General features: G+C 44.1%; 1 protein-coding gene across 3 annotated transcripts; it reads right to left on the bottom strand.

Moving 5' to 3' along the window:
* Window positions 1–799: 799 nt before the first annotated feature.
* BCL9 (BCL9 transcription coactivator) lies at window positions 800–19,573 on the bottom strand. 3 transcript variants are annotated; one of them, XM_063126780.1, is made up of 8 exons: window positions 19,426–19,557; window positions 15,002–15,315; window positions 10,585–10,774; window positions 9,883–9,979; window positions 7,438–9,673; window positions 4,698–4,958; window positions 3,964–4,164; window positions 800–2,954 (listed from the first exon to the last, which is right to left on the bottom strand). In XM_063126780.1, the coding sequence occupies exons 1-8, from the start codon at window positions 19,476–19,478 to the stop codon at window positions 1,852–1,854; spliced, it is 4,455 nt and encodes a 1,484-aa protein (XP_062982850.1). In that variant the 5' UTR covers window positions 19,479–19,557; the 3' UTR covers window positions 800–1,851. The 3 variants fall into 3 exon arrangements, with proteins under 3 accessions (XP_062982850.1, XP_062982849.1, XP_062982851.1); XM_063126779.1 differs by having other exon boundaries at window positions 15,002–15,318; XM_063126781.1 differs by lacking the exon at window positions 3,964–4,164 and having other exon boundaries at window positions 15,002–15,318; window positions 19,426–19,573.
* Between the last annotated feature and the right edge of the window lie 34 nt (window positions 19,574–19,607).

The following is a 19,607-nucleotide window of genomic DNA, read 5'->3' on the forward strand; positions in this document are numbered from 1 at the left end:
TCAGGAACTGCTTATGGGACCTTGCACAGCAGTGTGGGATAAAGGTGTTCATACAAAGGAATCAGTTGATTGCTCCTCATCCCTTCTCTGATGGATATAAACAAATGCTGGGCCCACAAGACTGTTCACATGCTCACTTGATACAGTTGCAGGGGTGATTGTTACAACTAATACCAGAATTTCTTTCAGGAAATGGGAGTTCAGCACAGGTTGCTCAGAATACTGTGTTAGAAGGACTGCAGAGAAAAGAATCCCTGGTTTAAATTACTGGTTACAAATGTTTGAGAACGCTATTCATTTACCAGCTGAAGAAAGATGACAAACGTCCAGAAGATTCTTCAAGGCTGTGTCAGAGAGGGCTCTTACTCTAAAAAACACACTCATGTCAGTGTGACTAGAAACGTAAGCCCTAGCCACTCATGGGTAAGACGACAGCTTCGCTGCTAGCTCTGAGCTCTGGACATTTAGTGTGGCTATTTAAACAGGAACCCCTATGTGCGAACAGCTGCTGACGGGTAGAGGGGTTCCTCTTCAGATGACAAATCCTAGGCCAGCAGCACGCCTTCTATGCAGAAGTGCTCTACACCCGAGTAATGTGTGAATAGAGGTTCAGCTTTGGCAGAGTTTACTAAACTGCCAAAGCTAAAGAGAAAACTCAACATGGAAGGAATGCTTTGAAACAAACTCAAAGGTATCCAAACACTTTAACCGGCTACAAGAGGCAGGTTTAGCAATAAGTCAAAGACAGAGCATGGGATTGTGTCAAAGGAGAAAGGAATTAGTTCATTATTATTTTTTGTAAGAAACAATATATTTTATTTTTCTGACACCACAGCCCTGGCAAGTGGTTTTGTACCAAATTTAATGGAGGTTACACAGAACGTTTTACGCTGGGGAACAAAAAAAAAAAGATAGCCACAAAAAAAGTCAGGATAACTTTTAGTGTCTGTTCCACTCCCACATTAATAAAGTCACTTGGGGGGGGGGGGGGTTGTTCTAAGAAAAGGAAAATAAGAAACAGTAAGACTACTGTAGAACGTAACAGTGTCCAAGTCCAGCCTCTTCCTGAAAGTGGCAACACTCCCAGCATGAGAAGGGGCTCTCCTAGATATACTCCCCAAAGTAATACAATGTATTGCAGCTGCCAGAGGAGGAGACAGTAAAGGGGTGGGGGAGGACCAAGATGCTTTTTTTTTTAAAGAGTGGGAGGGAGAGACAAAAAGGTGCTGGACAGCACTCCATAATTTGAAAAATATGTCCTTAACTTATTTTTTTTTTAAAAGATTCCCCCCTCACTGAACTTAAGTTCCTTTTGTGCTTTTCATTAATACTCTGCTCTGAGGTCGTAGTTTGGTTTTTCTATACATTGGAGTTGAAGGAAAATAGTCCAAAGTTCTGAAGATGGATTTTCCACCTAAAAGTAAACAGCCTCTCACCCCAAAGACTAAAGTCTCTGCTAAAATCCCTTTTACAATATAGTACAGTACACAAAAATAACCCCCCAAAAATAACTGAGTCCTGGGAGAAGCCAGTCCAAAGGACGTAAACATACAGAGAATGGTGCAACTTGTGACAAATGGCAATTCTCAAAATACAGCTACAGATTCTCAAAGCAGGTGCCATCACAGGATACCCAAGTACACAAAAATAATTTTTAAAAAATAAATCTTAAAAAAACAACCTGTTAAAATGAATTATTTGTTTTCAGGTAATTCCATACATTCGAGATTTCCCAAAGCATCCTCTGGTCTGTTTTCACCTATTGCATGGCCAAACTGTGCTCCTGGAGCTCTCAGGACCTGGAATCTCATCTCAACGAGGATTGGAACCATCCAGTCTTTATGTAGCAGCTTAAAACATCATGTTCCCTGGGTTTCCAGGGCCTTGGCTAAATCCTCCCATTCCTACATCAGCAGCCATACCCCGGGGTCTCATCTGTGGAGGAATCATGATGTTCTGTTGGGGTCCTATCATGCCCTGCATTGACATCATCATACCAGGGGAACCCACAGGTCCTGGATGGCCATACAGCCCAGCAGGAGCTCGGTCCTTGCCTGGAATCATGCCCACTGGGTTGCTCATTAGAGTGGGTTGGCCAGGCATTGTTGTTTGTGCTGGTGACATCATCCGATGGTGAGGTCCCATCATGCCTTGTTGCAGAAAGGCAGGTGGTCTCATTGGGTTATGGCCTGGCATGGATGATGCTGTTCCAAGAGGGATATCAGGTGTGCCTACTGGCCCTCCCATGCCAGGTAATGCCAGCCCCATTCTTGGATTCTGTTCTCCCATCATTCCCTGCATGTGAGAAAAACCAGGCCCAACACCCTGTGGCTGCTTACGGCCTGGCACTTCCCCACGAGGGAAATACTGTAGTGTCTGGCTGGGCTTCTCAGATGGAATAATCCTGGAAAGGTCAAATTCTGGTATTCCAGTGGCTCCAGGACGAATCACTTCCTGTAACTCCGGATCAGTAAAAACTGAAGGCATGTTGTTTCCTAGGACAGTAAAAGAGTCTGGTCCCCCTGGACCTCCAGACTTGCAAAGTGCTGGATCCGCTGAACTTTGGGGCATGCTGGTGGGACGCCCCAGAGGTCCTTCTCCATGGAAGCTCATTCCAGCTGGGAAATTGCCTTGTCCTCCACTAGGCCCATTATGTGGAAATGGCACCTGCTGGGGAGGGGACTGTACTGGAGGAAACCCCTGTGGGAAGCCCAGGCGTCCTTGAGGTACCATTGGTGGATCTTGGGAACCATGGCTCATCATTGGATTGTGTGACATCAGGCCAGGTCCCACAGGGACCCCATGAGGAGGTATATTGGGTCCCATAGCATTTGGAGAGGGCATCTGGTTACTGTGAGTTAGAGGCTGAGTCATTCCCATTGGGCTAAGAGTTGGCATCGGACCCGTCTGGTTGGGACCTGAAACGCGAGGATTCTGGGGATTAATGCCCATTCCTGGAAAGAATAGGGGAAAAAACGTAGAAGATTAGAGCACAGTAAGTGAAAACACAAAAGCTTTCTGCTAATAGAATACTAATACAGTTTCTTCAGGAATCCTAACTATCTACAGATTCCTCATTACTGCATTAGCAGTCATTCTTACAGCATCTTGTCAAAACACTCCAACACACCCAGTTTCTTTTGATTGTTCACATATTCGCTTTCTTTCAGACCATTTGTATTTAGATATTCTTATTTTCTACTAAGACAAACACAAAAGTGGAAGCCTGCTATTTAAGGTGCCCCAAGAGCTCCTCAAGTGAGGGAACCCTTTCAGTTGTTGACTTCTCTGCCGAGGATATTCTACACTGCAAAACAAGGGTGGGGAAAGTGCAGCCCTCAGCCCAATTTCAAAAGCCATCTGCATTCAATCACCATTCAGACTACTGCCAAAAGCGATCTGTTCCTTCCCTGGCAGCTTACTGCAAGGAATGGAAGAGGGAGAGAGATAAAAGGAAGTAGCAGAAGGAGAAAAAGAAAGGGGATATACCCCTACACTTTTGGCTCTAGCTGTACCTACCACTGTCTTCAGCCCCACTCACTGTCAACATGTCACCCTTAACAGATTACACACAAAAAAAGGTTGCCCACCCCTGCTGTAAAGGATTCCAAGGCCTAATCTAGAGTGCACACAGAGGCCAAGGCCAAGCCTCTTGTCCCAAGTATGCCCAAGAAAAATCACCACCACTTCCTTCTTGCTGTGCCAGGCAGAGTAAATCAGAATTAATAGTCAAGCTTCAAAGATCAGGGAGGACAGATTGCCATTACTGATATTTTCAGAGAGGGAAAACCCAGAGTTCCACAGAACAGTTTGAATACCACTAATGTCATACAGCAGCAGAACAATGAAATGAAATTCAATCCTGTACTTTAAAAAATAAATATGATAACTTATTCTCAGTCCTTTTGCAAAAAGTCACAAGGAAGTGGTATTTGTAAGCAAGGTCTCCAGAAATAACATCACCTCCATGAGTAGGGAGTCCAGAGCAGAAGTAGAGCCTGTCATTCTGGAGATGCTTGGCAAAGGTCCAGCTCCTACTCCCAGAGCAGCAAAGCTCAATGTTAGCCACAACAGCCTCACTTAACTTTACTGCTGCAGGATTGTATTCACATGAACCTCTCTCTCTCATCATTTCCACTTCATTGGATAAAGAGGAAGGGGTGCCTTCAAAATAAAAGTAGTATCACAAGTCTAAGCATCTTGGAACCTCAATCAAGAGCATGCACACTTTCAAGCCAAGTCCCACCATGTTATGACTGTAGAAGAGAAGATCTCACTATTCAAGTCAGTATGACAAAACTCAACAACTTTTAAAACTCTGCTTAATACCCAGAAACATGTTCTGCAACAGGAAATTAGTAGGTGACAATTTTATTTGACTCTTTCTGATCACCCATAGTTTGTTGTTGAGTTAGCTCTGGATTGCTCTCAGGTGAAACATGACCACTTGAGAGAGACTAGGGAAGAGAATCAACACACTGTAAACCTAAGCCTGCTCCATTTTAAGCAAACAGCTCTTGACACCTCCATTTTAGTGAGGCTAGTTCAGTGAAGTTTGCATGTTCACAAGACTGTTTTGCCACATGTAAATTACACTTTCATCATCTTCTCCCTATGATATTCTCCTCTCCAGACACCGAGACAGACAGCTGAATCACATGCTACCAGGCACCGCATGCCCAGGGCATGTTTCTTACCCGAAAGATTGTTCATTGGCGGCAAGTTTGGGGAACGTGCTGGAGGAGAGTCATCATCTGAGGAGGCTACAGTCTTGATAGCATCATGGTAGAGCGGCGTAGAACTGGGCATTGCAAACTTGGACATCCGGGACATCATAATGGATAGAGGGTTTTGAGACAGGGTGGGCTCTGGGGGCATTGTGTATGGACTGCTAGAAGGAAGATTTCCAGGAAGAGTCACAGGAGCAGCCTGGCTAACCGTTGAAGGGGGTGCACCACCTAAACAAACAAATAAATGTGAGTTAACTAATTGTCAAAGCCTACTTTATCTAAATGTTCTGGGAGTTTCACTATGCATTCAAGAGCTTCATGTGGTCCAGGTTGGATGCCACTGTGCTCATAAGAAGCTGCTTTATACCACTGGTTCATCTAGCCTGTACTACTGTCTACTCCTGATGCTTTGACTACAACTCCCATAAGCCCTTACCAACATGGCCAATGGGAGCATTGTGGGAGCTGTAGTCCAAAACATCTAGGACACCACATTGCCTATCCCTCTACTCTGACTGGCAGAGACCTTTTCCCAGCACTGATACTCAAAAACCTTTTAAATAGAGATGTAAGGGCAGCCCTCCCCAACCTGGTGCCCTCCAGATGTGTTGGGACTACAACCTAAGCACCCCAGCCAGTCATGCTGCCTAGGGGATTCTGGGATTTGTAGTCCCAACACATCTGAAAGGCATTAGGTTGGGGACTGAACCTGTGACTTTCTGTATGCAGAGTGTGTGCTCTCCCACTGAGCTATATATAGTCCTCCTAAACTACACACAAACACACTCACAATTTACGTGAAGAGCTTTTGGAAGTTCACAAGGAAACTGCTTCAGAATCAGGATGTCCACAAACGATTTAGCATCACATTCTCCATGAATATGTAGTACACTGCAGGCAAGAGGCCACTCCCTTTGGCCACACTCTGCTCCAAAGAGGTATACAACTCTCTGCAGCAGAAGCCCAGCTTTCCAAAGCTTCCAGGTGTTTTGGCATCCTTACACAGGGAGGGAGAGGAGAAGCGTCTAACTTAAGAGGCATTTGCTCAAAAGTCTCACAGGTGGCAACTTCGTCCTATTGGCTTCTTCTCTACCAATATGCCCAATGCTCTGTAGAAAAAGCACATGGCCCTGGAAGGGGCAGACTCCAGTCCTGTCTCCCATTCTGCCCTCCATAAGATAGCTTTGAGCTGACAGCCAGTCACGACCACTGCACAGCCCTGTCAGACAACAGACTTGGAACAAACATGGGCTGAAACTTGAGTGCAATACAAAATCTGAGGTCTCAGGGGATAGCTTCTCATTACAAGGAATGTAGCACTGGTTCCATGAGTAGTTAGTGGGATGGTATCCTAGTCTGAAGTTATGCTGAAACAGAATTTCAGCCCATGTGGTTTCTAAATAGATTCAGACGTGAATCTAGGTATTCAGACTAACCAATCAAGAGCTCTAACTAGGAAAAGAACAGGGTGGCAGAGCACAAGAGATCATGTATACAATAAACTGCATGCCTGAAGACGGTTTACCACAGCAAGGCTTGAACGCCCACTGAATAGCCTGCCTCAGAGCTACAGGATCACTCAACTGATTTTTTTTTAAAAAAGGGTGGGGGGAAGCAGGCATGCCATTGTAGTGATTATTCTGAAACACCAGAGGGCAATGTAGCCAAACAGTTGGCTTGACTTGGTTGCCTTCCTAATTCCTGGAATAATGTGATTTCACAGACTGAAGAGCTCCCAAGGCTGGCTCCATCAAACAACTGCATGCAAACACTGTATACGCCGGGGACTTGCTTTATTAGAACCTCACTGGATGAGAACAGCCAGTTGCCTCAACGCTATAAATCTGGAGGATTTAAATGGGACTTGCAATTCTGCAGGGCAAACAAGACCATGTAAATTAAACTGGGCGGGTTGGGGGGGGGTACATTTTGCGGAATGGCAAAATCCATGAAGAATTCAACTGGCATCTGCCTAACAATTCACAACAGAGCCAAATCCCTAATTCAATGTTAAAGTAACTTCCTCCTGGCGAGGATCTGTGAAGCCAAGCAAGACGCAAGAGTGTTTGCCAGATTCTGTTTACCATCCAGATTGTTTTAATGAGAACCTCCCCATGCCCCCCTTTACAAATTTCCTTATTTCAAGAAATTATTTATACAGTACTCTCCAAAGCACAAAAATACTGCAGGAATCAGCCTGTGGTATACAAGAAAGCCTGTTCTGAATTTTCCTGTGAAGAATATTCATACCCTCAACACTACTGCTTAAGAATTAAGCAAAGTATTCTATGCCCCACTTGGACATACAATGATTAATACTCCCTCCAGGACAACCTGCTTCAGAGTAGATGGGGTCCTTTACTTTAGCCTACATTCAAAAGGGTTATGGTTCTAATCTAGTGAGGTTTGTGTCTGATCAGCTCAAGCACCTACCACAGTTTAAAGATGCACACGCACCAGCGAGTTCTGTTACCACTATTCTTACCCCACTCTTGTGCCTTTAACAGCAGCCTCACAAATAAAAGATCTGCAGCTGCCGATTTCCCCACAACTTCTCTCTCTAACAGAAACAGGTTGACTTGCTCAATTTCTGTGCACGGGTCTGCTGTTAAACGCGCTGGAGCAGAGCCAGTTTAAGAGAAAGGTTCAAAAATCTCCCACCAACCAGAAAGATAGGGAAGACCGGGGTGGATAGGCGGGAACTTACCTGATTCAACATTTCCCATCATGGCTGGCGAAGACATGGCAAGAGACGCTTTGTGGTTGGGGGGGATTCCAGGACTCTGTAGTGGGGGCTTTGGAGATGAAGTCCATCCAGGAGAAGGTGCAGGGAGGGACGGAGACTTGAGATGGACAGGAGATGCGGCAGCAGAACCCATAACAGGGGGAGATTTGATTGAAGCAGCAGCAGCTGCAGCAGTTGGGCCCGCAAGTATCCCTGCCAGCTGGGATGGAGTCTGGGGAGACTTGAGGTTCCCGGAGGGAGAACCCAGCATGGGAGACTGGACCTGGCGCATCGTGGGGGACTTCAGTGGATTGATGCCTGGAGAATGAACCTGGCTGGCACCAACGGAAACATCCAAGGGTTTGCGTCCCAGGTTGCGTTGAACTGGAGGAGCTGTGTTGAGGCTGTTTGGGTTACTGGAGGGGTTCAGAGGTAGTGGTGGCATGTGGCTGAGTCGGTTGTTAGTCCTTTGGTCAGGCCCTATTTGCTCTCTGTGATTCCGGAGACCCACACCTGGGCCCTGAGACATAGGGTGGAACGGTCTCGGGCCCATTCCGTAGTCCTGCTGGGGATGCTCACCAAATGGCAAGGGCACCATTTTCTGCTGAGAGGGGAGCATTTCAGAGATACCTGGGCGCATTTTCATCATTTCCTCGGGGCCCACTCCAGCTTCCCTCATCTTTTGAGGTATCATTGGTGGATTGGAACTCATGTTAACATTCAGATTCACATCCCCCTTCATGCTACTGGGGCCCATCCCAAATTCCAGCTCCCGACCAGCTGCCATCTGAGGAGGCATTCCTTTTGGGAAATCTCCCCTGGATGGGCTCATGGATCCTTCAAGTGGCATACGTGGAAAGATGGGGTTATTGCCAGGCTCCATGTGTCTTTGAGGGGGAATCATCCGGTTCATCTCCATGCCAGGCCGGATTCCTTCTATGCTCATGCCAGGGGGAAGCCCTAGCTGTTTTTCTGCTAACTGCTGTTGAAACATATCCTCAGGCAAACCCTGAGGATTTGGAAACCTCTCCCCTCGCCCAGGGCCACTGAAGACACCCTGCCCAGGAGGGAAGTTTCGGCCATCTGGAATTTTTGGCACATCTTCTTGCCAAGGGACACCTGAAAGTCCAGGTCTAGATGCAGTGTTCGGGACATTGGGGCCCTCTATATCAGGGTTTATCATTCCAGCAAATCCAGGCAGCCGCATCTGACTGCCAGGTACATTGGGATGGGGGGCCATGCCCCTTGGGGGCAGCGTATGGGACATAGTCATGCTTTCAGAAAAGGGTTCTGGGCCTCCAGGCCCCCAGCCCTCACCTGGGGTCATCTGGTATGGAGGTGGGGGGCCTCTAACCAATCCTCGAGGCCCATGCTGGTGAACCATCATGTCCTGTAAAGAACACTGCTGCACAACCTGTTCTTGCTTTCTCCTCTTTTCCTCATAGAACTCCTGTTGCAGCTTCAGCCAGGCCACTTGTTCAGGAGTTACATGATCCAGGTGGTCTGGTCCTATAGGACCAGTCTGAGAGTTTATAGATGGTGGCCCAACTTCATCTGGTGAGAATGGCATATCTCTGTGCCCTTGGGGGCCAAAGGGAGCCCCTCCTTCTGTCCGGGGTCCAGGCCCTTTACCTAAACTTTGGGATTGAGCCATCATTGCCTGTATTGGCCCTTCAGATTTCTTTTGGGGACCATCCAGCACCCCAGAATTTGACTGAGGCCCCCCAGCTTGCCCTCCAGCAAACTCTTTCTCATCTGGGAAAAGCATACGCTGAATATCTCGTAGAGTCTGCAGTGAACGTTCTCTATGTTCCAGCTGTTCCTGGGACAGTCCGTCTGGATTTTCACCCATATTTGGTGGATCCCCTCCAGATACCTGCTGGTTGGGACCTTTAGGGTCTGCAGTGGAACTATTACTCCCTTGGGAGACTGGACTAACTGCTCGATTATTGGGGGTCGAAGTTTGCCCAAATCCTTCAGTTTGCAGTGGGGTGGAGTTTGCAGGACTTCCTACAGACATCACTTTACTTTCTAACCCAGGATTGTCCTGGTCAATAGGGCAAGGAGGGCCAGTAGGTTTGGGTGCTGGTGCTGGCACTGGAATGGGTGGAGTCTGCTGCATTTTGGCATTCTGGGGAGGAGTCTGCTCTTGGGAGGCAGGCAGCTGTGATGGAGCTTGGGGCTTTGTATCATTTCGGAGCGGTGGAATTTGAGTGTTCTGAAGAAAGGAAAGGAAATAATTTAAAATAGCTTGGGTTTAGAAGAAACTGCATAATAAGAAAGTCCAAATTCTGAGGCTACCCTGACCTATCTTGATTAACCTCTGGGGCTAGAGCATATATTTCAGGGTGACAGCATTCTCACCCAAGCCACTACCAGCCAGCTTCCCACCACCAAATTCTCTTCTTCATCAGTAAAATTACTTACCAAAGGGACAGTGTTCCGTTCCACCTTGTTGGAGATGTTCTGAATGTGAAAGGATACAATGGTTTCCACTTGTCCCTTCAGCACAGCTTCTGCAGCCCTAAGAAGACAAACAGATGCAGTCAAGGTATCACTGAGCAAGTTAGGATTCCTTCCAGTAACTGAAGACATGCAGTCCAGAAGGGTAAGTGATAAAAGATACCTCAGGTATATAAGCCCTAAGTTTATTGTTTATTAAAATGGTCTATCCTACACGGTTTTCTGCAGAAAACAAAGTCATTCTTACCTTTTACCTCAATGCAAAGTTAAGTTTGGTGGCTGATAAGAACCTACTGATGGGTGGCTGCAAATGGTGCAGCCCTTGCACTTCCCCTCACCTGTTCATATAGAGGAGGGACCCTGAAATATTGCATTCTCCCAAAGCAGTAGTGTTTGCCATTTTCCTACAAGGATGCTATTTCAATGCAGGAGCAAACATGCATCAGGCATGCCCTGCCTCACAGCACAGGTATCTATTTTATCAGATTTACTTGCAAGAGGAAGCCATGATTGGCCATACTTTCTCATCAGGTACAAGTAGCAAAAAGAGCTATGTCCCACTGTGACACAAGACTGCAATACCCATGTAGGAAAATCATCCTGGGTGAAGATACGAGCTAAACCTGTGGTTGTGGCTACACTCCATGGAATCAAAGATTCACTTACTTATTAGCCATCTCCGTTGAAAAGACATAGACCACTTTGGATGGAGTCTTCTGCATGCTACCTGGCTCTGAAGTGGTAGCCTGACCATGGGAAGGCGGGGAAGATCGTGGGGCTGAGGCATTTGAAGGTGCCATGGAGTGTGCTGTATGTTGGGAATCTTGTGATTTTGGATGATCGGCAGAGCCAAGTTCTGGAAGGGAAGAATTCAAGAGGACTCAGTCTCAAAGAGGTGTAGGAAGTCCATTCCCATTTCTCCAATCACGCATGCTTAGTCCCACATTCACTTTAAATGCAGTGAAACCACTACAAGAGGAATTTTATTTTGTCATTCACATTGAGCAACATTTCTTATAAACACCCATCCTCATACTGATAGCAGGCAGTTACTTTATCGAGCTATTTTCACCTTAATTTGCACCACGACTTCTACTTTTACACTTTACATGCTTTCAAAAAAACCAAACAGCATACAGTATATTCTATACTATGGATGACAGTTGGCAGACTTCACACATCCCACAAGAAAGAATCCTCTAGACTGATTTGACAGGTCCTAAGCAAGCGTGTATGAAACCGTACCATTTGCAAAGCTACTGAACCTTTTACATTATTTGGCTACATGAAGTGCTTTTCCACAGTTCACTTCAGTTAAACAAATTGGCTTGGCCGGTCTATAAAAATCTGTACATAGTAAGTTTAAGAAACAATTTATACAGAAACTCTGACCAATGTAAAGCTAACTCCATGCAAAGCACCACCACCTTGTCACATCTAGAGTGACAACATCACATAAGAGATGTGTTCTAAGTAGTTCTACATGTTGACTGCCTTTCCCAAGAAACACAGTGGAGTCAAACCTTGGGGATTTTTCAAACACATTGCAAATCTTATATTTAAGCAATATATCAACAGACACAAACATTTTGGTTGCTTGGATTTTCCTCACAACTTTTAGTGTAACATTTGCATATTTAAATAGCTATTCCCCTCCGCTTAAGGAAGGCCTGGGGAGTCTGTGCCCCTGCACATGTTGTTGGACTCCAACTCTGATCACCCCCTTCTAGGATAGTCAATGGTCAGAGATTATGGGAGTTGTAGTCCAATATCACCTGGAGGGCCATAGGTTGGTTTAAGAAATGGGGGTTGTTCAAAGACTAGGAGACAGACTATGTCTGAAGCCTTTTAATAGAGACAACACCACATAGTAACACAGCATCTAGTTTAAGGCTTTTAGAGAGAAAGAACAGTCCCACATGTAGAGGTGCAAACTTTCTCTTTGCAAAAATGTAAGAGCCAGGAAAGATGAGAAACCTGGTTCCTGACCTCATCAGCAACTCTACTGCCACTCACCACAACCAACTTTTTTTAAATACCATTGGGTGCTACTGTGTGCCTGGATTTATTTTTATTTATTTATTTATTTATTTATTACATTTATATGCCGCCCCATAGCTGAAGCTCTCTGGGCAGTTTACAAAAGTTAAAAACAGTGAACATTAAGTATACAAAATTTTGCAATACTACATAAAAGAAACACAGAAGGTATAACAAGAGATTGTTTTTTTAACTGTGTATGACAGAGGTTCCTGGCTCATCCCAAAATTGAACACTTGAGCACAGGTGCTCAAACTGGTGTCAAAAAGGGCTGATGGTGAAACAAAAAGCTGCTGGTAATTATGAAACCATAATTATCAAAGCAACTAAAATTGCAAGGTGCTGCACAAAAATTAAACAAACAACAAGGGTCGTGTATACAGGCTGACAACCTAAAGATAAAGGAAAGAAAGTAAAGGAGAAGGAAAGTCAACTGGGAAAACTCAGGATAAGCAGATATAACTGAATGCTTTAGCTTGGTTTACTACAGTTGGTGGCTCCCACAAGTATGTTGGACTTGCACAAGGCCAGCGGGTTTATTGCCAAGCACCACTCCAGCAGACATGCTCTTTCTGTGAATGTGGAGGCCGTGACTGTGGAGAGTGCTCGCAGTGACCGTGCAAATCATCTTAGCCACTTAACTCCTATGTATTAGCACATGAGATTCACACAAACAACACATCTCACAAGCTGAACAGCAGCACTCCAAAGACTAGTGTGAAGTCCCTATGACACACCAGGCAGAACAGGACCTTTGAGATACTCAGATGAGATCTCCATACACCTCAACCAAAGCTATTTATCATATAATGTAGAAAAGGTGGTCATTTATTACCAGCTGAAAAAATCTCCACTGCTCACTAAAACTAGTCTCACTAAGTTTATTTACTTATTAAAATATTTCTAATCTGCCCTAAGTCTACAGATCTCAGGGAGGAATACAATAATAAAAACAATTTGACATAAAACCAGAATCTGGTATAAAATCAGCATTAAACCCCAAAAAACAGATCAAAACTTTGCTACCATCAGTAAGACCCCAAAGCTTGGGTAAATAGCCAGGTCTTCATGTGGTCCCAAAACATGGCCAGTGTTGTCTCCAGCCGTGCCTCTTAAGGGAAGGCATTTTACCATTTGGGTGACACAGCCAAGAACACCCTCTCTTACATCTCCACTTAATGTATAGCACCCAACAGTGTGATGTCAAAGACAACCCCCTTCACAGATCTTAATACTCAGACAGCAAGTAGTTTATCCAGAGAAAGAAGCTTTCTGAAATACTGAGATCCCAATTTGTTATCACTATCACCTTGAACTCAGATTGGAAGTCTTTTAGCAGGCAGGGCAGTTCCTTTATTTTATTTTATTTTATTTTATTTTATTTATTACATTTTTATACCGCCCAAAAACCAGTGTTACAATGTTACATGGTTTCTATAAGCCGTTCCTGACAACTATCTACCCACCATATTCCACACTAGCAGCAGTTTCCACATCATCTTCAAGGTCAGCCCTACACAGAGCACATTGCAGTAGTCTAAACAAAAAGTTTTCACTGCATGAACTAATGTGACCAGGTTATCCTGGTCTGGGAACAGCCAAATCTGGCCAAGGGCACTTTGAGCCACCGAGGCTACCTGGATCTGGGAAGCTTCAATCCACAGAGCCTCTGTCTTGTCAGGATTCAGTTTTAGTTTATTGGCCCTCATCCAGCTCATTACAATGTCCAGACACCAGTCCAACTGTACAAGTTGGTATACACAACACAGTAATGCCTCACTAGAGGTAAAAGGAGGTGAAGCTCCTCTTACCACTCTCATCACATCCTGATTGGGTCATGAAGCACAGTATAAACCCTGTTCTTCCCAGTCCATGTAACACAGACAACATATCCCCCCAGTGTGTTGTAAGGGCTAGGATAAGGGGCCCAAAGAGCAACACTTTTGTTTTGCAATCTTTTCCAAGGGAACCTATACACCTTTATTGTGACTTTACCCAGTCTATCTCAAAAGATCACAGTGGATACCGCATTAACAAATCAACCCCCTTCCTCCCCCACACAAATTCATTGAAATATACTGTACAAAATAAAGGATCATGTCTGAATTGAAAAGCCAAACAAAACAACTTTTAAACATTTGCAGGAAAATGGGCTGTCCCTTGGGAGATATTCTGTAATCCACTAGAACCATGCAAGCACAAGGTACATGCCTATCATGGATGGACTCAGGTGTTTCAAGTGTGTCTGTTCCTCCTCCGCAGGATGAGATAACAAGCCCCTGGTTTCCTGGGAAAGAGAGGCTTACCTAAGCAGCCACTGAGACTGCTCATAGTATGTTGTGGTGGGATCTGCTTTCTGACCAGGCATATCAAACAAAATATTCTAATGAGGCAAACAACTTGTCTTTTATAGACCTAAGTTACACTGCTTAAATCTAATGACTTAGAATGACTCATTCTGGCAAGTTTTAGGACACCTCATTTGCAGGAGACTGACTACTTTTGCAGTGGCACCTCCTCTGTGGAATGCTCTGTGGAATGGTGCTATATAAATAAATAAATAAATAAATAAATAATAATAATAATAATAATAATAATAATAATGCAGGGGAAACCATCTGGTGTCTTCACTATACATTTAGATGCAAGGTTAAGCCTCTCCTCTTCCAGGAGGCATTTAATTTCTAATCTCATACTCTGATCATTAGGCTAGCTCTTTAATATTTTTAATGTTTTAATATTTTCATATTTTAATTCTGTATTTATTGCACTGGTTATTTTATTGTTTTTATTTTAAAATGATTCTAAACTGCCCTGAGGACATCTGTCAGTTGGGTGGTACATAAATTTAATAAATAAAGCACCGTTCAAATCCAATTCTAGGTAACCATCTTCCTAACAGAATTTACTTAGTGTAACCTACATTATTTCTAGGGTTCAGAGCAAGTCAAAAGATTACAGACAAGGAGAGGAATCCTTTATAGAGGCTCTCAACCAAAACTGACACCCACCCATATTTCTGCCCCTCCACACATAGACATACCTTTGATTTCAGATTCATCACTGGGAGTTCCAGTATCTCGCTGTTCAAATGAGTCTGCTGAAATGCTTCTCTCTCTCTTTCCTTTCCCTTTTGATCCATTGCCAGACCCATTCTTCAACCCCATGCTTCCTCCTTGTCCTGGGATCACTTTCGGGGTATGGCCCCCACTCTTGGGGTCACACGGAGAGGGCTGGGATTGGCCTGTTGACCCCCCCTGTTTACCCTGGTTGGAGAATTTAGAGTCCAGCTGGGGGTTGCCAGATGGGGACATCACTGTAGGGGGACGGACCATCACCTCCTGCTTTGATTTGGGACTACTGGAAAGGAAAGAAGAGGAAAATAATTTGTAATCAGAAATATAAGAATGCCAATTTACTCAGCAGTTGCCACGAACTCAGCCCCTTTAGAGCATGTGACAGACACCAGTAAGTTAATTCATCTGTGTGCTTATCATCCAGCTGCTATTTCAAAAATGCCTTGAAAGAGTTACAATTCAGTTTGAGGTATTACTACTTGAGCAAAGAGAGCAAGGCAAGCAACCACCCAGATCCTAGGAACCAGTCAGTCACATGGGGATGTACCTCTGTGACTTCTGTCAATAAAGACAATGGTTTCTATGTACAAAGACGTGCCTCACACTAAAACCAGCACAAAGTAAATAAGCAGGGCACCATAAAGTTCACAATGCCACCCATCTGGATTCAAACAACACAGTTCAACTACGAGAGAAAAGCTAATCCATGAAAGATCAGTCTGCTTAGAATATGACAACTGAATTTATGTCCAACTACAAATTTTTATCCTAAATTACCAGCCCCAAAACAATGGTAGTTAAAAATGATCAAGTGCCTTTTCAGCTGACAGTGCAAAACCCACATATCTTTGAAATTAAGTGCAAAAGCAAATAATAAAATTGCCTGAACTGAATTTCTTTTCTTTTTTTGTACGGTTTCAGCTCTGAAAAAAAATGGGAGGGAAAATACAAGAGCTGAATCTCAAGAGATGTTTCATAATTATATTCAGGGGTCACTACATACATTTAGCAACCTGCTAAATGTATAGGCCTTGTACCTAGTGGTTAGATTTATCAGGAAATGCTTTGAGAATGTCAGATGTTCCCTGCAAGCTTATCTCTGTAAGCAGTTCCCATGGGAGTAGCTGGTTCACTCCTTTGCTTTGGCCTTGAAGTAGCTGGTTCTCTGGGAACTTCAGAGTGTTTTGGAAAAGGTGGGGGACACTCTTCGAAGTGGGTTGTAACAGCCTGCCTTCTTAGCACGTGGGCATGGTTTACAGGTCAGAGGACCTGTCTGTCAAGTGACTTTGAATAGGCCTTAAAGGCTGGTGCAAAGCTGAAAAAGCTTTGCTAGGTTTCATCTCTCAATGCAACGCCTGACCTCCCTCCTGCTTTGGATTTCATCTCCGCTTGGGACTTTGAAAGCACTCTGCACATGGACGCTTTGCTATTTGGACTTTGGATATCTAAGAACTGTGCCAGAAAAGTAGTGAGACTTTTCATAGACTTGGACTTGCATATGCTGTGGATTCTGTATTCGTGCCCAGACTCAGGTGGCAAGGAGTTCCCAGTCCCTAGCAGAAGGATGGGACTCCTGGGCCTGAGGCTTAACCTTTCCTGAAGTGATGGTAACGGGGTCAGTTCAGGAGTGGTAGGCTGAGACTGACAAGTGTGTGACGGATCTCTCTGCTCGGCTCTGGTGGCTCAGAGCAACCTTTCCTGGGACTTTGTTTTTAGGAGATTGGCCATGTCCCTTTGAGGAGCCAGAGTGTGCGGTGTCTGGAGAAGCTCAAAGCTGTTATTGGCGTAGCGTACCCTATTCACACACGCCCCTCTCCGAGTGTTTGCCTTAAGGATAGTTTCAGAAAAAAGAGCCTAAAGCTTCCTAACCATCGTTCAGCTTTAAGTGTGTTTTGGAGACTCTGTAACCATTAAGCTTGTCTACCATGTGATTTCCTCAATAAAAGACATATCACTGATGTAAGTGTCTCATGTAAGCTTGCCAACACGTGTGAATGCCAGAGGGAACAGGCAAGAACACAACACTTGCTTGAAAAAAAATGTGCATGACACCCCAAATCAAGTGAGAACTTCCCAGATAACAGAAGCCGAGCTGTGGCCATGCAAGTCCTCGCTGAGTATTACAGTGTTTCTGTGAGTAGACCACTTGTAGGAGCTGTAAAATACGATCAGCGACTGAATGTAACAAATCTATTAGTTCTCAGATGTGATGCCTTTAGGACCAGAAAAGCCGAGAAGGCTGCCCCCTGTCCCTGTCTATCCTCTGCACCCCAAGAAACCTGTTTACTTCAGGCAAAATAGCTACATCTTCCATTCTATCTGTGTTCTAAGGATGCTTCTCTTTGCCCTTTATTCTTTTTTAAACGTTTTTTGATAGTCTGTGTTCCATCTGATGTGAAAAATTAGTTTTCTTCTGAACGCCAAGTCAGACAACTGACACAGGAGCACTTGCTCTGTGCTCCAGTATTTACTTTCCCCATAAAACAAAAGTAGCAGCATTGTATGCTGTCAAGCAGCCTGGTCGAATCTGTCACTCCTCTGAAAGGCTGCTCTATCAAATCAGAAGAGTATGCCAGAGATTCTCAATGCAATAAAAAAAAAAGTCAAGGAGTATACAGCATTAATTATTTCCCTGCCAAGTGAATCCAAAACAGAGGCAGAAAACCTTTGCTATGTAGAGTAAAAATTATGAACCTCCTGTCTGCGAAAACAGGCCCGGGTTTGCAAGATCGCAGTGGGAAAAAATTCAGTGCAGTTTGCCTAATTACCCATGCCGCGTCATGGGATGACAGGTCACCCAAACCCGGGCACAGTGTGGCAGGAGTGGCTTCTAACCCACCCCACAATCCATCGCTTCTTGTAGGGGTTGTGGGATGGTTTAGAAGCCAAAAACAAAGGAGGAAAGCATCCAAATTCAGATCCAAAGAAGAGAAAAACAAGTCTTCAAGATGCAAAAAGTTGTATTGTACAAAGCCTGACTGTGTCCGTTTTCAAAAGCCTTTTTCAAGAGGCTGTAAGCATTAAAAATACATATTAAATACATTATGGGACAACGCATAATATTAGAATAAATACATGTTTGTGGAATGGCTTGCCGGGAGAGATTCGTCAACTTAACAGTCTTCCAGAATTTAAGAAAACCATAAAGACTGATCTCTTCCGTCAGACCTACCCAGCTGAATTTTAAGATGCCTTTTTCAATGGTGTGCTGCTTTTAATGATGCACTGGTTTTAAATGTTTGAATTAGTTTTATGTATTTTATGGTGTTCTTATTTGTGTTGTACCCCGCCTCGATCCAGAGGGAGAGGCGGGTAACAAATAGATGATGATGATGTAAAAGTAAAACCAGGTACATTGCCATAATGGTCTATGTCCATATATAAGTTTTAAAATTATTCATATTTTATGGTTATGCTTATGTCCAAATAAAAACAACACCACTCCCTATGCAGATCTACAATTTTGGGCACTGGACAACCTTAACATTCATGATGACAAACAGCTACTAAGAAGGGAAATGGAATAGATTCTTAAATTAAAACCTCTGAATCCAAGTGGCCTGAATGAAGACCTTGAATTTTTGCCACTCTTGTGACTCAGCAATTTGCTGCAGCTATTCCCGCCACGATAGCAGCAGTATCACAACACAAGACCTTGACATTTTCACAGCCACATGGTAACACCTGGCAGTGTTAATGGAAAAGTAAAAAAATAATAAAATGAACATGGATATAAGGATGGCTCTCAATTCTATTCTTCTCAGTCACCAGTGATTACTATAGGAGACAGTTTATTGCTAGAAGAAAATCTGCAGACATTTTCTAACAGGAAAGGATCCATTTTTTGGTGTATAATAATTTTATGTGTTTTTTATTTGGATATAAGCATATAGGCTGTAGCAGCCCCATACAATATTAATAATTTTAAAACTTATATATGGACATAGGCCATTATGGCAATGTGCCTAACTGGTTTTACAACACGCATTTATTCTGTTATGCGTTGTCCCATAATGGATTTAATATGTATTTTTAGTGCTTACAGCCCCTTGAAAAAGGCCTTTGAAAGGACACATGCTGAATCTTTTCACATCCTGAGGACTTGTTTCGCTCTTCTTTGAATGGTTTAGAAGCTACACTCACCACACCACTGGTTTGCATCACAAGTCAATCTGAGACTCAGCACAGGTAATCAGGTAAATGCCAGTCACATGAGCGACACACACAGCGACAGGGGAAACAACCCATACTGCCGAACCTGGCCCGAGAGGATTCCGCAGATAAAGCTCACATGATAGGAGTCTCCAATTATTTAAAATACAGAAGGCAAGCAATCTTTTGTTTCTTTCTTCTTTCAAACCTCAGGAGAGAAAGAATGAATGCTACTTACCTTTGAGCATTTCCTGATGGGGAATTTCTCACTTTGGGGTTACTGGAATGCATTGACAGAAATCCTAAGCACACAACCACACACACTGAGAGGCTCTTGTCAAGTTCCTCTGTTGCTGCTGGCAGTTCTGAAGCACTTTCTGTCCCGTGCTTTCCTCAGTGCCGTCGGTCTGCTTGTCTTTT

Source organism: Elgaria multicarinata, chromosome 5 (assembly GCF_023053635.1).
Source record: "Elgaria multicarinata webbii isolate HBS135686 ecotype San Diego chromosome 5, rElgMul1.1.pri, whole genome shotgun sequence".
Classification (NCBI taxonomy): domain Eukaryota; kingdom Metazoa; phylum Chordata; class Lepidosauria; order Squamata; family Anguidae; genus Elgaria; species Elgaria multicarinata.